The 17,283-nt window shown below is 45.4% G+C and overlaps 1 protein-coding gene across 16 annotated transcripts in view; it reads left to right on the top strand.

The window, feature by feature from the left end:
- ptprk (protein tyrosine phosphatase receptor type K) overlaps nucleotides 1-17,283 on the top strand; it is a 126,669-nt gene that overhangs the window by 47,418 nt on the left and 61,968 nt on the right. For all 16 annotated transcript variants that reach the window (XM_048249872.1, XM_048249883.1, XM_048249882.1 and 13 more), the window contains 4 exons: nucleotides 4,008-4,089; nucleotides 7,595-7,707; nucleotides 8,493-8,667; nucleotides 15,830-16,123. In XM_048249872.1, coding sequence (XP_048105829.1) covers nucleotides 4,008-4,089; nucleotides 7,595-7,707; nucleotides 8,493-8,667; nucleotides 15,830-16,123 — 664 coding nt within the window. The remainder of the gene's footprint in view (nucleotides 1-4,007; nucleotides 4,090-7,594; nucleotides 7,708-8,492; nucleotides 8,668-15,829; nucleotides 16,124-17,283) is intronic.

Here is a 17,283-nt window from a genome sequence, read left to right as displayed (position 1 = left end):
TGAGAGAGAGAGGGGGGGGGGCGCGAGAGATTGTGTGATTTGGCAAGACTGAACAGGTGTGTTCAGTTCAGTCAAGAAAGAAAATGACAGGGCGTGGGGGGGGGGGGGGCATAGAAAGGAAGAGAATATATTGGTGTGTGCACTTTATGCTTGTGCTTGAACTATATGCGTGAGAGGAATATGTCAAGAGTTTTTTTTTTTTCATGCTGAAACTGGGAACAGTGTGTTTTAAGCACACCAAAAGCAGACTGGAGGTCAAGTTGCAACGTGAGCCTACTGTGTTTCTGCTGCATAGATCAGGAGGACGAGGTTTTCCGAAGTAGTTAATAGGAGTGGTAACAGGAGGGAGGTTTTGGTATGAAACTTGAGTGGTCAGGACCTTGTGGTAGAGAATGACAGGGAGGGTGTCTGTCTGCCTGTGCTCTGCAGTGTGTGTGCATCTGGAGACTTCCAGATGCACACACACACACACACACACACACACACACACCCCAGCCACACACAGACAGAAGAAAAATACTGCGTGCCAAACCTCGAGCATGGAGGTTTTCATCCTCATAGGTTTTGTCTGCATGTCAGCTAGCATTTGAGTCTTGTTCTCCTGGAGGAATATTCAGAGGAGAGAGGGCAGGAAAAGAAAATGAGTATCATGTTGACTCACACACTCTCCTTCCTTTCAAGTGATCTCCAGCCAGTGGCCAAGGTCCCACATGCACTCGCAGCCTGCAGAAACCGCAGAGATATCAAAGCAGAGGCTTGTTCTAAAGTGATATTGATCCGATGACATGTAGAGCCCTCGCTGTAATCACTGTCTCATCATGTAATGCTCGAGTAGGGAGACGTTTTAGGAGTGGTTTGATTGTTTGATGTAAATATGACTAATATAATACTGGATGTTGACTGAGCACAGGCAGACTCTCTCTCACACACACACACACACACACACACACACACACACACACACACACACACACACACACACACATTCATGCACACTGGAACCCATAGCCACAATATTAGTGTCTTCATTCTACTATTACACAATATATTCATATACTATATGAGAATATGAAATCAATATGAAGACACACACACACACACAAACACACACTAGCACGCATCTGCAGTTCCCCCACCACTGACACCATGTGTTACTCCTGCAGACTAGGAACCTGCAGGTCCCTCTCCAAGGCCCATCTGTCAACTCTGAGATGACAGGGCCCCAAGGCCTCATAGTCCAGACACCACACACACACACACACACACACACACACACACACACACACACACACACACACACATACACACATAAACACCCTTAACGGTCACAGACCCACTCGGTTAATGTTGCATTCAAGCAGAGGCAGAATATAGAATTACACACCTCTACTCTTTCACATCGCCGCAGACGAGCACAAAGTGGCCGAATAACATCAAATGGCTTGGGCACAGCACCATGGAGGCATGGTCATGCAAACAGCCCTCCTCATAGGCCAGTATGTATACAAAGAGATCCCTTCTGATCTCCACTAAGTCCAATTTCAAATTTGAAACCCCAGGCTTGCGTGTGTGGCTTGCACGTGCGCGTGTGTGATGAAAGGATGTACAAGAGAAGAAATGAGTTAAAGCAAAATAATGGGGTATTTTCATAGTTGCAATTCAAGTGTTTGCTTTTTTTATTTGTAGGGCTAAGATAAGGAGTGGCTGGCGTTTTCCTAACTTCCCTCCTTATTTTTCTATTTCAAACTCAGAGGAAGGGGGGTGAAAGAAAGAAAGAAAGAAAAAGATTTGTTTTGATGTTTAAAAAGCTCTGAGGGTGGGTGCTGCTGCGTTTGGTTTACCTGCCAGAGAGAAGAGAGGGGAGGGGAGACAGAAGGCCCACCTGTCAACCACAGAGCCGGGCAGATAGTTTCCAGAGTCCCAGTTGAGAGAGAAAGAAGGAGAGGTAGAATTTGTGTTTCCTTATGGTCAGACCTCCTTCCACAGAAAATGAGTTATTGCTTCTCTGAAGATGACCTCACTCACGCTCTCCTGAGCACACTATTAAGTGGGACCAACGCTGTATTGGTCACTTAATCCCCCTTCACAGCCCACAGCTTCAGCTGGTGGATGTAGTCTGTCACAGTCAGATCTTAAAAATAATATATTTTTTAAGCAGGAGAAAATTGAAAAGGTTTTTTGTAGATTTTTTTTTTCCTTGTCATTGTTGGAGTTAACCAGAGAGGGAAGGGGGCATCAGAAAGAGAGAGGAGAGGAAAGTAGAGAGAGAGGGATAGAGTTAAGGGGATCGAGCGGTGGTGGTGGGGGTTCCTGTGTCAGCCCGCCCACCAAGCTCTTCTGAAGATTTAAATCATAATCGGCTCATCGGAATTATTGGCCAAGTGCTGGCTTAAGATTCGTTTTATAAATGTCAAACACATTTAGGGGGAGATCATTTTGAAAGGTTATGAATCTCGGGGAAAAGTAAAAAAAAAACCCAAAAAACCAACATCCTCTCAAGGATAATGGCACTGTCCATAATTGAAATGGCTTTAGAGTTCTTTCTTTTCTTTCTGTTGCCCCCCCTCACGCCATACCCTTGCTCTTGAAATAGCAAGTGCGGAGAACAGTCAGTGAAATGCCACCGTCGCAAGATCAGAGTAGCTGGTATGTTTTTTTGATCTGGCTGATCTGGAGGTACAAAGTAAATGGCGAAGTTTAATACCCTTGAAAAAAAGTAAGTTGTTTATGTCAAGGTCCCTTTCATTGGACATGGACTCACAGTCAAGGAGATATTTCATATCAGGTCAAGTTGGGGTTGAACATGTGGTCCTGCATTGTAATTTTCTTTGTTGTCTTTGCAGCCTATATATAATTTATTCCATTTAAAAAAAAAAAAAAGAAAACCTCAGTAGCTGTTGACATCGGTGATGCCATCAGTCCTTTTCCCTCTTGGATTTCATTTTAAGAATTTATGCTGGCCATTTGTCACTGTGAGAGCTGGATTCTACCTCGTTAGCCAACCAAAAGGAGATTAAAGCAAGGAGTACCCTCTAATGAAAAAAAGAAAGGAAATGATGTAAAAAGGACATCACTGCTTCCAACAGCACAAAGACACATATTTCTTTCCTTTCACCTCCGACCGAATGGGAATGGGTTGACATTGGGAGCCTTGCCATGAATGCACCCTCACCATGTTGTCCATCAGTATTCAGTGATCGGACCTTGATTTACTTGGTCATGGTGTGGTCATCGCTGCTGAAGCTGATGAAGAAATGGACACCCTTTATTCATTTGGCTCCCTCCACCAAGGTAGAGAAGGGGAAGACCTTGGGGAGGAACTGGCTTTGTGTTGAAATGTTCATTACCATTCAATATGGGTGCCTTGTGGGTTTCTGATTGTGTTTCATACAAAATGTGACTTTTTTTTTTTTTTTTTTTTGTGAAGGCCCTTTTGGAAAATGAGTAGGGGGGTTGTGAAAGAGAAATAAAAGGTGTTTTGGGGGGAGAGATTAAAACATATGAAATTGCTTTTTCTTTCTGGAATTTGTGTCACCGCTTTCATGTCTCCAGATTACTTTTGGCTATAACCATACTCTTGAATCAACACTCTCCTCAGTGTAATCTAGCTCTTTATGTGTCATGTATTAATTTAAAAAGAAACAGACCTTCAGAGATGTCATTTTGAATATGATTTGGCACAAACATTTCTTGTCACCTCTGGTCGAGAGGAGGAAGTCATGATGGAGGGGAACGGGAGTAATGACTGTTTTTAAACCTGCAAGGGGAACCAGGAGAGGAGTGTGTTGTTGTGTGACCGCAGTGGCACTAGTCAATTTGTGGGGCTTGGGATTGCACAGGAGTAAACACCACACCAACCTCCTTGACACACACACACACACACACACACACACACACACACCGTTACATGCCAGTTTCTCATTCATTTCCCTCTGTCTCTCCCTCTCTCTCTCTCTCTCTCTCTCTGTCTCTCCCTCTCTCTCTCTCTCTGTCTCTCTGTTTTTCAGGTCATATTTGAGGCGGAGGTCTCGGATGGCAAGACGGGCTTCATTGCGATTGATGACATCCAGGTTCTGAGCTATCCATGTGGTAAGTAATTACAACGGCAGTAATTACCCGGCGCGCCTGCATCGCCGCTGATGATTTGCTCAGCGCTGTGCAAATGAAGATAAGTCGGAAGGTGACACTGGCCTTTGTGGGGGAGACGAGAAGGGCTGTACGGGTGGGTGGGGGTCTAAGAGGAAAGGAAAGGTGTGGGCAAACAGAAACAGGCTGTTGTGGATAGGTGATGGCGTCAGGAAAGTTGGCCGGTGCACTTTAGAGTGCTAAGTGAGTAAGCAAATGGCTAGATGAAGTGAGTCATTTAAAGTAAGTACAGAGTTTAAAGAGTGGGGTGCTGGAGTGTCTTCCCATTACGGTTATCTAATAGCTAAAAATGAATGGCTTGTGTCAACTTTTATCGGTGTCGCCTGCAGCCAGGACAGACCAGTGACATTTTCTGGATTCTCTGAAAGAAACAAATGATACCTGTAGCCCGTAGAATTTCATGGGAGCAATATTTGAAGTCAGTCCCCTGTGTTGCGCTGTGACATCTTGATCTTGAGGGGTGGAGATCTTTAATCAGACGGAAAACTTTGTCCACCCCAACACGTAGCGTAACAGCCCATTATCCGTCTGAGGGTGTCCCCAAGTGGGCCCTTCACAAACGATCTATCAAAGCAGTCATCATACCCTAGCAACAGGTGTCTCCTTAGAGATTGGTGGTGGAGGCAGTGGCGGTGGGGAAGCGCAGCGTTTGACAAAACCACAGAAGAAGGCTTTGGCTGTCGAGGCTCCTGCCACAACATGGGCTTTGGTGGAGGAGAGCAGCGAGAGCTGTAAAGGCTAAAGGGATTACATGAAATAATGGAAAGGTATCCCAATTAATGGCTGCAGCCTCCGGGGGGGGGTTAAGATCCATCTTCGTCTCGAAGATGGATCTTAACCAAGACTGTAATCCCTCCGAACAATGCAATAAACCTTTACAGCCACGCTCGCGGTGATGAGTTGAGACACTCAAATGTAAGGGAGGATGAAATCAATGGTTAAGGGGCCTCGTGTGCTTTAGCAACTGGTGACAAGGTCTCTGTCCTCCCCATCTTCTCCTTTTTCACTCTGTCTGCACGACAAAATTATATTTACTTAGTCTGGCAGAACTAAGAATCGCATGCTGCTTGTTTCTCCGACTATATACATTCATTCAGTCCCCCTCAAAATAAGGAGGAGCAAAAATAAAGTTAACTGAATACACATATAAATGAATTAAAGAGCTTGGAATGCAATGTGTTTTGTGCACAAGGACCGTCTCCTCGTTACCCTGGGGTTGAAAAAGAGCTCTTCCCTAAGCAGCTGATGGGAAAGCATTCACAGTTTGGAGGGATTGTACTGTCCCAAGGTCCTCATACTCACACCTCACCAGAAACAAAAAGTGACGGGCACTGAGCTGTCTGTGTGGTCTGTGGTGGTGATGTATTTTCCCTGTGGGGATGGGGGTGTTGGGATGGGGGGGCATAGGTGGGCCAGCTGCGGACATAATTTTGGTCCTGTCTCTTCTCAAGGTCCAAATGATCATGCTTGTTGATTTAAACTGCGGTAACGTAGGCTTTTTCCAGTGGGCCTGAGTTATTATTTTCCCTGAGAGACGCTGAGAGGTTTCTGCAGTTGTCTTTATGAAGTCGAGCAGAGGAGAGAGAGAGAGAGGAAAAGGAAAAGGAAAAGGGGGATGGAGACAGAGAAGAAGAGGAAGATGATTGGATGGGAGAGAAAGAGACATGGAGAGACAGATCCTTGAGCTTTCCAGCGAAACGCCTCCCAGTCCGCCCATTCCTCTTGTGATAATGAACTCGACAACACTTACCTCTCTGTCTGCTTGCCTCTCTTTGTCTCTCTCTCTCTCTATCTATCTATCTATCTATCTATCTATCTATCTATCTATCTATCTATCTATCTATCTATCTATCTATCTATCTATCTATCTATCTATCTATCTATCTATCTATCTATCTATCTATCTATCTATCTATCTATCTATCTATCTATCTATCTATCTATCTATCTATCTATCTATCTATCTATCTATCTATCTATCTATCTATCTATCTATATGTGAGGCCCCCCCACCGCAACACAACAGTCTACATCTAAGCAGCGGCCTTGCAGCCTTAAATCTCCAGTGCGGATATGTCTTTCTGTATTTAACTGTAGACACGGGGAGCCTGCAGGATCATTTCGCACTTTTTTCACATGAAGTCTTAGTCTTCCCTGCATTCTCTGAACGTTCTTTGATCTGACGTGCTGTATACGAGACCGTCGTGGCGAGTTTGTGTGTCGGAGTATAAATATCAGCAATCTGATTTTCTGCCAGCGAATATATGCTCATTTGCGGGATTACCCCAAGGGCAGTCATTTCAAACTGCGTCAGGGGTTAAAAGGAAACAATTAAACAGGCATTCAAAATAATGCCGTACACTAATTAAATAAAAACATCTACAGGCAGAATTTTCCTCAAAGTCAAACTCTTTTGGATAATGAATGTGTCATGGGAAGACGTTTGTCAACAAACCTACCACAGGCCACATATTTATAAACAGGTGGTGTCGTCACAAATCAAGAGCTGCGGTGCACCGTCTTCGTATCGGACTTGGAGACGGTGTCCTTATTTGGTTTTGTTGAGGCCATGCAATAAAAATAATGAGGGGGGTTTTGCTGGGCGTTTCTTCAAGACCGCAAAGCAAGCAATCAGCTTTGATCTGGTTCACCACAGACAGTCAGCAGGTCCAGCACAGTTCAGAGAAAGTTTAGGATATTTTTTTGTGTTCTTTTTTTAGGGACTCTTTCTGCTGGTAATTGGAGCTCAATTACTCCTGGCCAGTGTCCAAAATACAACAGGGCATCTGGATATAGTGTTCCAGCCAAATCACCATGAATAATTTAGCCGTCCAGAACTGCCTGTTAAATATCCTCAACTCTAACTTGTGGGCATTTTTTGTTTTTGTCATTTCGACTCAGTTTTTCAAAAATGTTCTCCCTATTCCCCACTGGCCGGAATCTGGGTCTAATACATTGAAGGCCCCTCAAGAATGTTGGTTTGAAAGCTGCAGACAGCTTGTTTTCATGTCGGAGCTGAATGTTTAACAACTTGTAATTCAACCATGTAAACACCTTTGAATTATTTAAATGGACAACTTCAGCTCCGAGGTAGTGTCTGGGAGCAGTCTATTTTTTTTGTTGTAATAGCTCATGGCTCAATATTTAGATGAATGAGGGGTTGCATAATACAAACTGTGGGCCATTTATACCACATGTGGGCCCACTGAGAAGTGCGTTTATATGGATTCCTTCTGCCCCTTTGGCTCCACACCTGAGGCAAGTTGTATGGATGGGTAATGATGAAATTCAGATTATCCTGTTACTAGTTGCTAAAGTTTTATTGAAATTGTTTCTTAAAGATTAAGAATGTGAAGTGGAAATAATTACTTGGGACTGTAATGATGAAATTATAATGTCAAATTTATAAATGTACATGACTAACACATCCATCCTCCCCTTCCTGCAGACCGGTCACCTCACTTCCTGCGTTTGGGCGACGTGGAGGTTAATGCCGGCCAGAACGCCACGTTCCAGTGCATTGCCACTGTCCGAGACGTGAAGAACAAGCTGTGGCTACAGGTGGGTGGCCAGAGCACGAGGGTCAGGGCATGGGGGCATGTTAGCGGCGGCAGACAGCACATCATTTTCACACTCATTTTCTCCTCTCTCCTCCTTCATCTTCCTCGGCCATGTCTCCCTGCTCATTAAGGGGAGACTGTGAACATCCCCTTCCATTTATCTTCCTAATGATATCTGTGTGTGTGTGTGTGTGTGTGTATATGTATGTGGGCGCACATGTCTGTCTGTGCGTGTGTGTGTGTGTGTGTGTGTGTGTGTGTGTGTGTGTGTGTGTGCGGAAATTAGTGTGCCCTTTCATGTTCAGATTTCTTGATCAGACAGGTTTAGGGAGAGAGTGAGAGAGAGAGTGACTGTGTGCGAGTGCAAGGGAGACAGTGAGAGCTTCTGTCATGCATGGGTACAACGCAAGACTAGACAGGCGATGTGACCTTTCCTGTTGAGACAGATGAGTAGGTGAAGATGTAAAAGACACTACAGTCTGTCCAGAGCTTGTCTGATGGTGTTGACTGTGCTAAAATCTAAGGAGAAGTGACATGGCTAAATGGGTAATGAAATGACTGCTGCAAGAAAGTGTGTTTACACATTGGAACGCACCACGGTGACTGTAATTAGCAATGACAGCAGTGGGTTTGGGTGGATGGCAGCTCATTCTGGGCTATAAATTAACTTTCTGAATCAATGTCATGGAGATGTTTTTTATGGTAAAGCAATGAAATGAACGCCTGAAGAAATGACAGAGTAGATGAATAAAAGATCAAATAAAAATGTGTTTTTTTTTTCTGCAGAAAAGGAATGGTGATGACATTCCCGTCGCAGAGACGAAGACCATCAGCAATCGCAGGTTCGCGGCGTCCTTCAGGCTGAAGGAAGTGACCAATCAGGACCAGGATCTGTATCGCTGTGTGACCCAGTCGGAGAGAGGTTCTGGAGTGTCCAACTTCGCTGGACTCATAGTCAGAGGTACGTTTACATCCACTGCTCTTACTGTCACAGCGACTTAGCGCTTACAAAATGCTGTGATTGCTGGTTTTTGTGAGGTGAAAATTTTCTATAAAAAGTAAAATAAAAATTGAATGCCTTGTTAGTGTGGAGTATTTCAGGTTCGTAATACTTTTCCATTATATATTCCCATTAGTTGAGGTTATGAGCCCCTGTTTTAACAATAGCAGCTAAAGCCAGCATCTGTTTATTCAAATTCTGTGATATTGCACAAATTGTATTTAAATCAGCTTTGCCAAGGGGACACGGGGACCGAGGCACTTCATGTTGTGATACGTGAAATCTGTTTGTGTAAATTCCTCTCAAATGGGGTCACTGGAGAGAGTGCGGCTCTGTGCCACCCAGCCCAGCCTTAACAGATACCGCTGCATAGAGGGGTCTTCACTGAATAGCTTTACATATCCCTCGCCAGCTACTGAATTAATGCAGGCAGTCTCTGCTCTCTCTCTTTCTCCCCTCCCATCTCTCTGTCTCTCTCTCTCTCTCTCTCTCTCTCTCTCTCTCTCCCCCTTTCTTCTTCAGAAAAAGAGAGGGGCTGAGGGGAGGGGAGGGCCTCCGCAGTTTCTTGTTTATCTGAATGACTGTAAAACAAATCTTATTGTTAGCACAGGCTAGAGGGCGGAGAACCCTGGTGTTAGAAGTAAGTTGAATATTAACTGCACTGACAGGTCCGATATCTCACTGCCGCTTGAAAGCTGACATCCCGCTACAAGGATACAAAAGACGGTAATTTTAAAGGAAATTTTTGGGCCATTGATACGGGTAGCCGTTAATGAGAGCTGGCATGGAGTTGCCCATTGTCGCTTATGGCCCAGGGCTAGCAGTTTATTAGCGGCCGCTCTCGCAAACAGGAGGTGACAGTGGCTCGCTCCTGGCTATTTTGGTCCTCTTTGTAACAAATGGAAATTCCAGTTGCAAATCCGTTTTGGTGAAGGAGTATTGATCTACGTGTCCTGCGGCCGAGGCTGAGGCCGTGGCGCGCCAAACGGAGCCGAGTTTGTCATGTGGTTTCAGACGCGGAGCTCTCCCAGCGCCTTGATGAGAAATGATGGCTGCCATTCAAACAGATCTTTATTGACATGATGCTCAGAGGAAAACAAGCCTCTATGTCACACTGTTTGTTTTCTGCCTTCGTTTTAATTCAAAATCTCAGTTTAAGTCATCATTCAACAGTTACATGTGTTGAGTTCCGAAGATGAAAAGCTTTGTATTCGACTTGTTCGAATTGTTTTGGAGTCGAACTTTACAACCGCAGTCCAGGGGAGTGGCTGCCAGATACCTATCCAGTTATTATGGAACCCGAACGCTCAGTATATTGCTTTGGGTTTTCTGAGACATCATTTCATATATCACAATGTCCAAACTAGTCAATAACCAGTTGGAGTATCACATCAGCTGCCATTTTCATCATGGAGTCCGAGAAGCAAATCTGCCACAGCGGCTATGGCTGACTTTCATCAAATTCGCAAGCTGTGACCATGATTACAGTTTTTGATGTAGAGTTATGAAAAGTCAGATCCCATACTCATCTAATGCTTGTGTGTGTGTGTGTGTGTGTGTGTGTGTGTGTGTGTATAGACCTATATATGTGTGGGTGTACATTTGTCTGCAGGGGTATGCAATGTGTATTTGTGTTTGTGTACATAACTGACTGTTCTTGGTTGGTTTCCCTTATGTTAGGGGATGTATTGCTATAGAATGGGTTTTAGAAATATAGGCTACAATGTGTGTGATATTTTGGTGTGCGTATATTGTAAGAATGGGGGAAGTTTATTTTCTGTGTGTATGTTTACATATGTGGAGTATGCTGATGTGTACTGTCACTATGTGTTCTACTTCTATTTGTGTGTGTGTGTGTGTGCACGTGCGCGCCCACATCCCCAGTGTCTCTGTGCACTAATGACTGCCGATCGGCATGCCTGTCATCTCTCCCGGTGAGCCCCCTGGAGCACCAGGGCTACCGTGCCACTCTGCCACAAACAAGCCGCCTGATTGGTCGCCCAGACGCCTGTCAGCCACTGCCGAGCAGGATGGGGAAATATTTGCTTAAAAGTAGATTAGAAATGCCTGGGCTGCCAGCTCTTCCCGGGCTGACGAAAGCCCGCCGCTTGACAACCTGGAGCTCAAAGAGGGATTGTTAAACTCTGATGAAGCCCAAATGGCTGACGTTGCCTGATAATGATTTGGAAGGAGAAGAATTCTAGAATGCGTGCGTGTTGGGAGGGGAAAGGGAGGGGAAAAATAGTGACAAGAAAGAAGGGAAGAGAATAAAAAAAGGGAGAGAAATGTCAACACAGATGTTTTTCCCCCCGTTCATCTGAAATCATAGGAATTGGAAAGTAGGTTGCTGTCATGCCTCTCGAAGGTTTTTTTTTTTTTATAGCCCCCCTCTCTCCTTTATATCGTCTTCATGAGTCTTATTTTCTCTGTTCCAGTGTGTAATCTTACCTGGATTGAACCCCAAATAGCTTTTGAACTGGCTTTGGGTTTATGTTTGGCTGTTTACATATGACGCTACTGCGTGTGTTTGATAGCAGTGGAATGGTTGTGTCAACTTCCAAGTTCATTGCCTCACAGCAGTGGAAACATTGAAGAAGTTTCCTTTTGGAGTCTTTTTGAAGGCTGTGTCTTTTACAGTCTTTTGGCTGTTGAGCCTTTGTTTCCACTAATCAGTTTCATGGCCCACATGATGTTTTCACATGTGTATAGCACATATCATTATTTATAGTTTATTACACACCTTTACATTATGTTTTTATAAAGCATACATATGTGCATGTGTGAGTGTGCTTTAGCATAATGTGCATCTGTGTGGTCAGTGCAATAGTGGTGGACTGATTGTGTCACCTTGCTAGTCCCACAGTCCCGTAGTTCCAGTGGCTAGCTGAGTGTGCTGCTCTGGATGTAAACTGAGGTGGTCAGTGGCAGAGGAAGTGATGGGCCCTCGGTGGCCTGTGGCATCATCAGTCAGCTGGAAAAATGCTGTGCTCGCTCCCTGGCTCACTCGCACTGCAAGGCCAGCCTCTCTGACTGGACATCGCCTAGCCTCAAGAGCCTCATCATTAAGTTTGGGGGAAATAAAATATATTTAAAAAAAAAAATGGCTAAAATGGAGATACTACTGTGTCAAGGATTCCCTTCCCCACTTGATCCATCTCCCTCCTCTCTGTCATCCCTCTGTTATTCCCTAATCTCTTTCTTGTGTTTCTTTCTCTTTTTTATATTCTCTCTCTCTCTCTCCCCTCTCGTTCTCTCATCTCAGCCTTGCTCTCCACCCCTCCTGTTCTCCCTACATCCCTAAGACCCCCACCCTGCTCAAGCCCCTGTCTTTCACAGTGAAATGCTGGTGGCTGCTGCTGCTGCTGCTGCAGGAGACTCTGACCACTGCACTGGCAATAAATGAAAATCAATTACTACCATGGCTGGAGGTGGTGGGATGTTAGTTGATGTAGTTAGGTGTGTGTGTGTGTGTGGGGGGGGGTGGGGGGGGGGTGGTGGTGGTAAGTTGTGCGTCGGCACGCCAGAAGTTTAGCGTGGCTGCCCGGTGAAGGATGCGCGAGATGGATGAGACAAGGTTCAAGGAGCAGTAATGCGGGGGCCTCGGCACCATCATCCCTGCCTGTCAGCCGAGGCATGATGGATGTGCTGCCTGGAAGAAGCAATAATACCAGATGATGAAAGATCCATTCAACGGCCACTCTCTCTCTCTCTTCCTGTCCCTCTCCTCCAGCACCCCCTCTCCCCTCTCTCTCTCTCTCCCTCCCTCTCTCTCTCCCTCTCTTCCTCTCTTCTTCTCCTGCACACGCACTCTCTTTCTACATGTTTAGAGTCAAGTCTCTTACTGCCACCTTCTCACCCCCCCCCCAAGCTCCATTATTAAGTGCTAAACGCACACATCTGCCCACTACCCTTGTTCCCGTTGTCTTCTCCACCACTACTGTCAGCCGTTGCGTTTTCTTGTCTTTCCCCTCCTCCTCTTCCTCCCCTCCTCTTCCTCCTCCTCTTCCTCCCCTCCTCTTCCTCCTCCTCTTCCTCTCCTCCTCTTCCTCCTCATCTTCCTCCTCCTCTTCCTCCCCTCCTCTTATTTCCACTTTGCTCTCTGCCGGCAGTTTTTTTTTTTCTTTCTTTTAATCGCTACGCAAATTTGCCCGGGTGCGAGAGGAAGCAATTTAAGGGCTGGCCGTAGCTGGTCCTCCCGCACCTTATCTGCTGCGCGTGCCGCTTCTGTGCAGTGTGCTCTCTCTCTCTCTCTCTCTCTCTCTCTCTCCTGTTTGTGTCGGCACCTGGCCTAATGAAAGGTGACGAACGAACCTCGCCTACAGCTACAGGCGCAAATTAAACAGCCTATTTCATCCCCACACACCAATAATCTTCCTTCATAATGCCTTTTCCATTGTCTGTGTGTGTCTGTGTGTGTCTGTGTGTGTCTGTGTGTGTCTGTGTGTGTGTGTGTGTGTGTGTGTGTGTGTGTGTGTGGTGGCAGCTGGGTAGAGAGAACTCAAAAACAAGGAGGGAAAAAAACAAGGCACCCACACATTATTGCAAGACATGGTGGATTTAAATATGCATGGATATTGAACACCTTCCCTGGGGGAATGTTGGTGAACCTCCATTTCACATTTGCTTTTACCTATTACACTCTCTCCTCTCTCTCTTTCAGTAGGTGTTTCTATTAGCAGAGGAAAGCAAATGCTCTTGGGTGGTGTGTTATAGCCTAGTGGACTTTGGCAGAGTTATGTTCCTATTCCTATTAAAACAAATTGACTGAAGAGTGCCATTTCAATATGGATGTTAAGTTGCAGTGTGACTATAGGCATCTTACAGGAGGACATTTCACAAAGATTTTTGTTGACATTGGTTTGATATATATTTTCCTTTCGATGATTCAGTATAAATGACTGTTTGGAAAATGTCATTATTTTTCTCATCTCTTTGAACAAATTAAAATCAAGTTTGGATAAGATAACCCATTTAGTGTGTGAATTTGCACCAGCTGAGGGGTGTGGGGGGAAAAAACCCTGCTCCACACTCAACTCTCACACGGATAACATTTGTGTCTGGATTTACGCTGTAATATTGGAGCAATACAGCGCGTTTGTTAATTCGTAAGAAGCATTATTAAATTAGAGTGGGAAGGAAATCACATTTTCGAGTGTAATTTGGGGAACAGCTCAGCGCCATGCATCTCATGAAACACTGATAAGAGTAATGGCAGAAATTCGATTCCAGAAATTAAGAAAAGGGACCCTAATTGAAAAGTAATGGCTACACCCAGCAGGCTTACATCCCAGCCACATGGGAAAGCACCATTTTTTTCCCTCCTCATCGGTGCTGCCCCTTTACTAATGGCTAATGAGTTCTAAGGCTCGTCACCAGGTTACTGCTATAATGCATTCACCCTGGGCAATATGTTACGCAAGCACAACAACTGATTTTAAACTAATTTTGCGCTAATTTGAATCTCGATGCATCACCCGTCATGCAAGATAACAGTAATCACTTTTGCCAAATAAACTGGTCTCCCATGTCTGCCTAGCTCTTTTTGCCTGCAATCGCTCCTGTTGGAAGATAAAAAGGAGTAGATTGCATTAATAAACGCTGCCGTGCCAACCACGGTTCCACAGCAGTGTTTGATCTCCTTGTTAGATGAGTTACTTTTTGAATCGCTGCTTATGGAGCTTGTGCGTAACGTCTTATCGGTTGTAGCAGTGGCAGGTCTTTAGGCTCATTTAGGCTCATTCATGCAGCGCTGTGCAGATCTGGTTGAAGTTGAATGAGCTTATTGACGTAGGAGGCCATCACAGTGGACCCTTCTCACCCACCAGAAAGGCCAAATCTAATGGGGGCTGAGTAGTCTCCCTATATATAGTGTAATGATTGTAGCAGTTCAGCAGTGCACCCCAGACTAACACACCAGTGTTTTGCGAGAGCTGAATGCTGGCTCGTTGAGGTCGCAGACTTCGACACAACATATAAAATCGAAACTCAGACCCCCAATATCCCTCCTTCCATGCTGGCGATGTGTGAGCCCGCCAGTCTTCCCTGTTTAATTAGCTGCGACAAATGGGGGACCGGCCTGCAGCCATCTGGGGTGGGAAGGATGCGCCTGCCCACCGCGCCTGTCTGCCCCACCGCACCGCATCGCACCACGGCCTTCGTATGATCTGAACACCAGCACAAACACAACCGTCCTATTCAGCCTGTTGGACTCCTGTCGTCATTAAGGCACTCAAAGGCTGCAGCGGTCGCAACTCCTATGGGATGGGTAGGTGGGGGAGTTGTGTCAACAGAGCTTTTTCATCTGCTGCTTGTGCTTGTTCAGCAGCCCTTTCGAAAAATGAAAAAAAAAAAAAAAAACGTTAGAAAACATCCTATAATAAGCCGTAAAAAGGAAATATGTCTGAAAACAAGTCAGTTCAACAGGGAGGATGAGAGGAATGACTCGACAACTCGTCTCTCTCCATTATCTGCTCATTATGGAGAATGCACCAAGGCCTCTCATTTGGTTTTGCCACTGGTAATGTGATATCCAAGTATTATGTGCGTTTTTAGTTGCTGGTGGTCTGTCTTGCCAAGACTGTGACTGCAGCGGCGCCCAAACACCTCCAGACAGCCTCAGGAACCATCTGGATCGACTGAAACAGTGTAGTGGTTTGGCACTCTGGCTATAGCTGGGGACCAATTAAATGTTGTCTCTCCGCTGTAACTTGTTGCGCAGGCTGAAGAGTTTGCTTGGGGTGCAACAGAAACACAAATCTGGCTCTATTCATTATTCATTTGCATAAATGCTGGTCCCAGTTGGAATAATCACACAAAGACTAAATCTCAAGCCTTTCATATTTTTTAAATAATTCAGTATCACAATAGTGAGTGGATGAAATCAATCAGAAAATGTTTGTTTTGTTGTGTTATGTGGAAGCTTTGGGATTAAGAATTGTTGACTGTTAAAATGTTTAGATGAGTTGTCACAACTTGTTCAAGACTACCTGCGGATTTGTTTTTGGCTGTCGTCTCTGTTTACATTTCAGTCCTGGTAATAATCCTCTCTTTCTTTCTTTCTTTCTTTCTTTCTTTCTTTCTTTCTTTCTTTCGGTCTCTTACTCTCTCTCTCTCTTTTTATCAGAGCCCCCAAGGCCCATAGCGCCGCCTCAGTTGCTCGGCGTAGGGCCGACCTACCTTCTGATCCAGCTCAATGCCAACTCCATCTTCGGCGACGGACCCATCATCCTGAAGGAGGTGGAGTACCGCATGACGTCCGGGAGCTGGACGGAGACCCACGCCGTCAACTCGCCCAACTACAAACTTTGGCACCTGGACCCGGACACAGAGTACGAGATCCGGGTCCTGCTCACCCGCCCCGGGGAAGGTGGCACCGGCAGACCTGGACCTGCCCTCGTCACCAGAACCAAGTGTGCCGGTGAGTCACTCCTCCTGCACCAATCTGTTCTTTTTCATTACCCCCCCCCCACACACACACACACACACACACACACACACACACACACACACACACACACACTCTTCTGTCTCTCTCCACTTCTCTGTTTCCCAGTGTTTAGGAACATTAGCATAGAAATAATGGCCCCAAGTCCTCTTAGAAAAAAAGACATAATTGGAAAAAAAGCCAAGGAAAATAAATAAAGAACTGTCACTCACTTAGCATCACTGTCATGTATTTAATGTGTGTGTGTGTGCGTGCATGTGTTATTTATTTAAAGATGGAATAAAAAACATTCCATGCCTGTGGGGACTAGACCCCGAGGCTCTGTAATGACCGTGCCTATGGCTGTCCAAGACTGCCCCTCTTCCTTCTCTGCACACCCCCCCCCCCCCACACACTTTGCTTTTTTTTTTTTGGTGATAGTCACACTCTGCAGGGTTGCTATGGCATCAGCATTACGAGCCACAGTCGGACTAGATTCACAACTTGTATGGGAAAGCACGTAGGGAAGTAATTGTCTTCGGGACAGAGGATCTGTGGATGGGGATGGCTTATTAAGACTGACGGCCAATATATGCAGTGTTTCATTATTGTGGGCATTGCTTTTCTAGCTCTCACACACACACACACACACACACACACACACACACACACACACACACACACACACACACACACACACACACACACACACACACACACACATAGACACAGACACACAGACGCACACCAGCCTTCGCCTATTCCCAGGCCTGTTCCTGCTCTGTGGAGAGAACACGCCAGCTGTATTCCCAGATTGTGATTCAAAGGGGGATGCTGCAGTCTTGTGATGTCTCCCTTGCTGTCAATAGGATTTGAAAGCAGTTTATTTTTTCTCTCCCTGCATCCCTCCCTGATGCCAGGTTTGGCTTTGACTTCACGTCGGAGGGAATGTCAGTGTGCTTGCTCGCTTTCATGACTTGCAAGAAATCATTTCATAATCTTCCCAGACAGAGTGAATGATATGCGAGCACCACAGACACAGGCTTTCCATTTTAGATATGAAAGATAATGATTTTCTGGACTATGTAATCCATTATTGTCCCCACAAGCTGACTTGCTCTGTGCTATTCCTAATTGATATATTTGAATTTTAA

Source organism: Alosa alosa, chromosome 8 (genome assembly GCF_017589495.1).
Source record: "Alosa alosa isolate M-15738 ecotype Scorff River chromosome 8, AALO_Geno_1.1, whole genome shotgun sequence".
Taxonomy (NCBI): domain Eukaryota; kingdom Metazoa; phylum Chordata; class Actinopteri; order Clupeiformes; family Clupeidae; genus Alosa; species Alosa alosa.
This window is presented reverse-complemented; position numbering and strand designations above follow the sequence as displayed.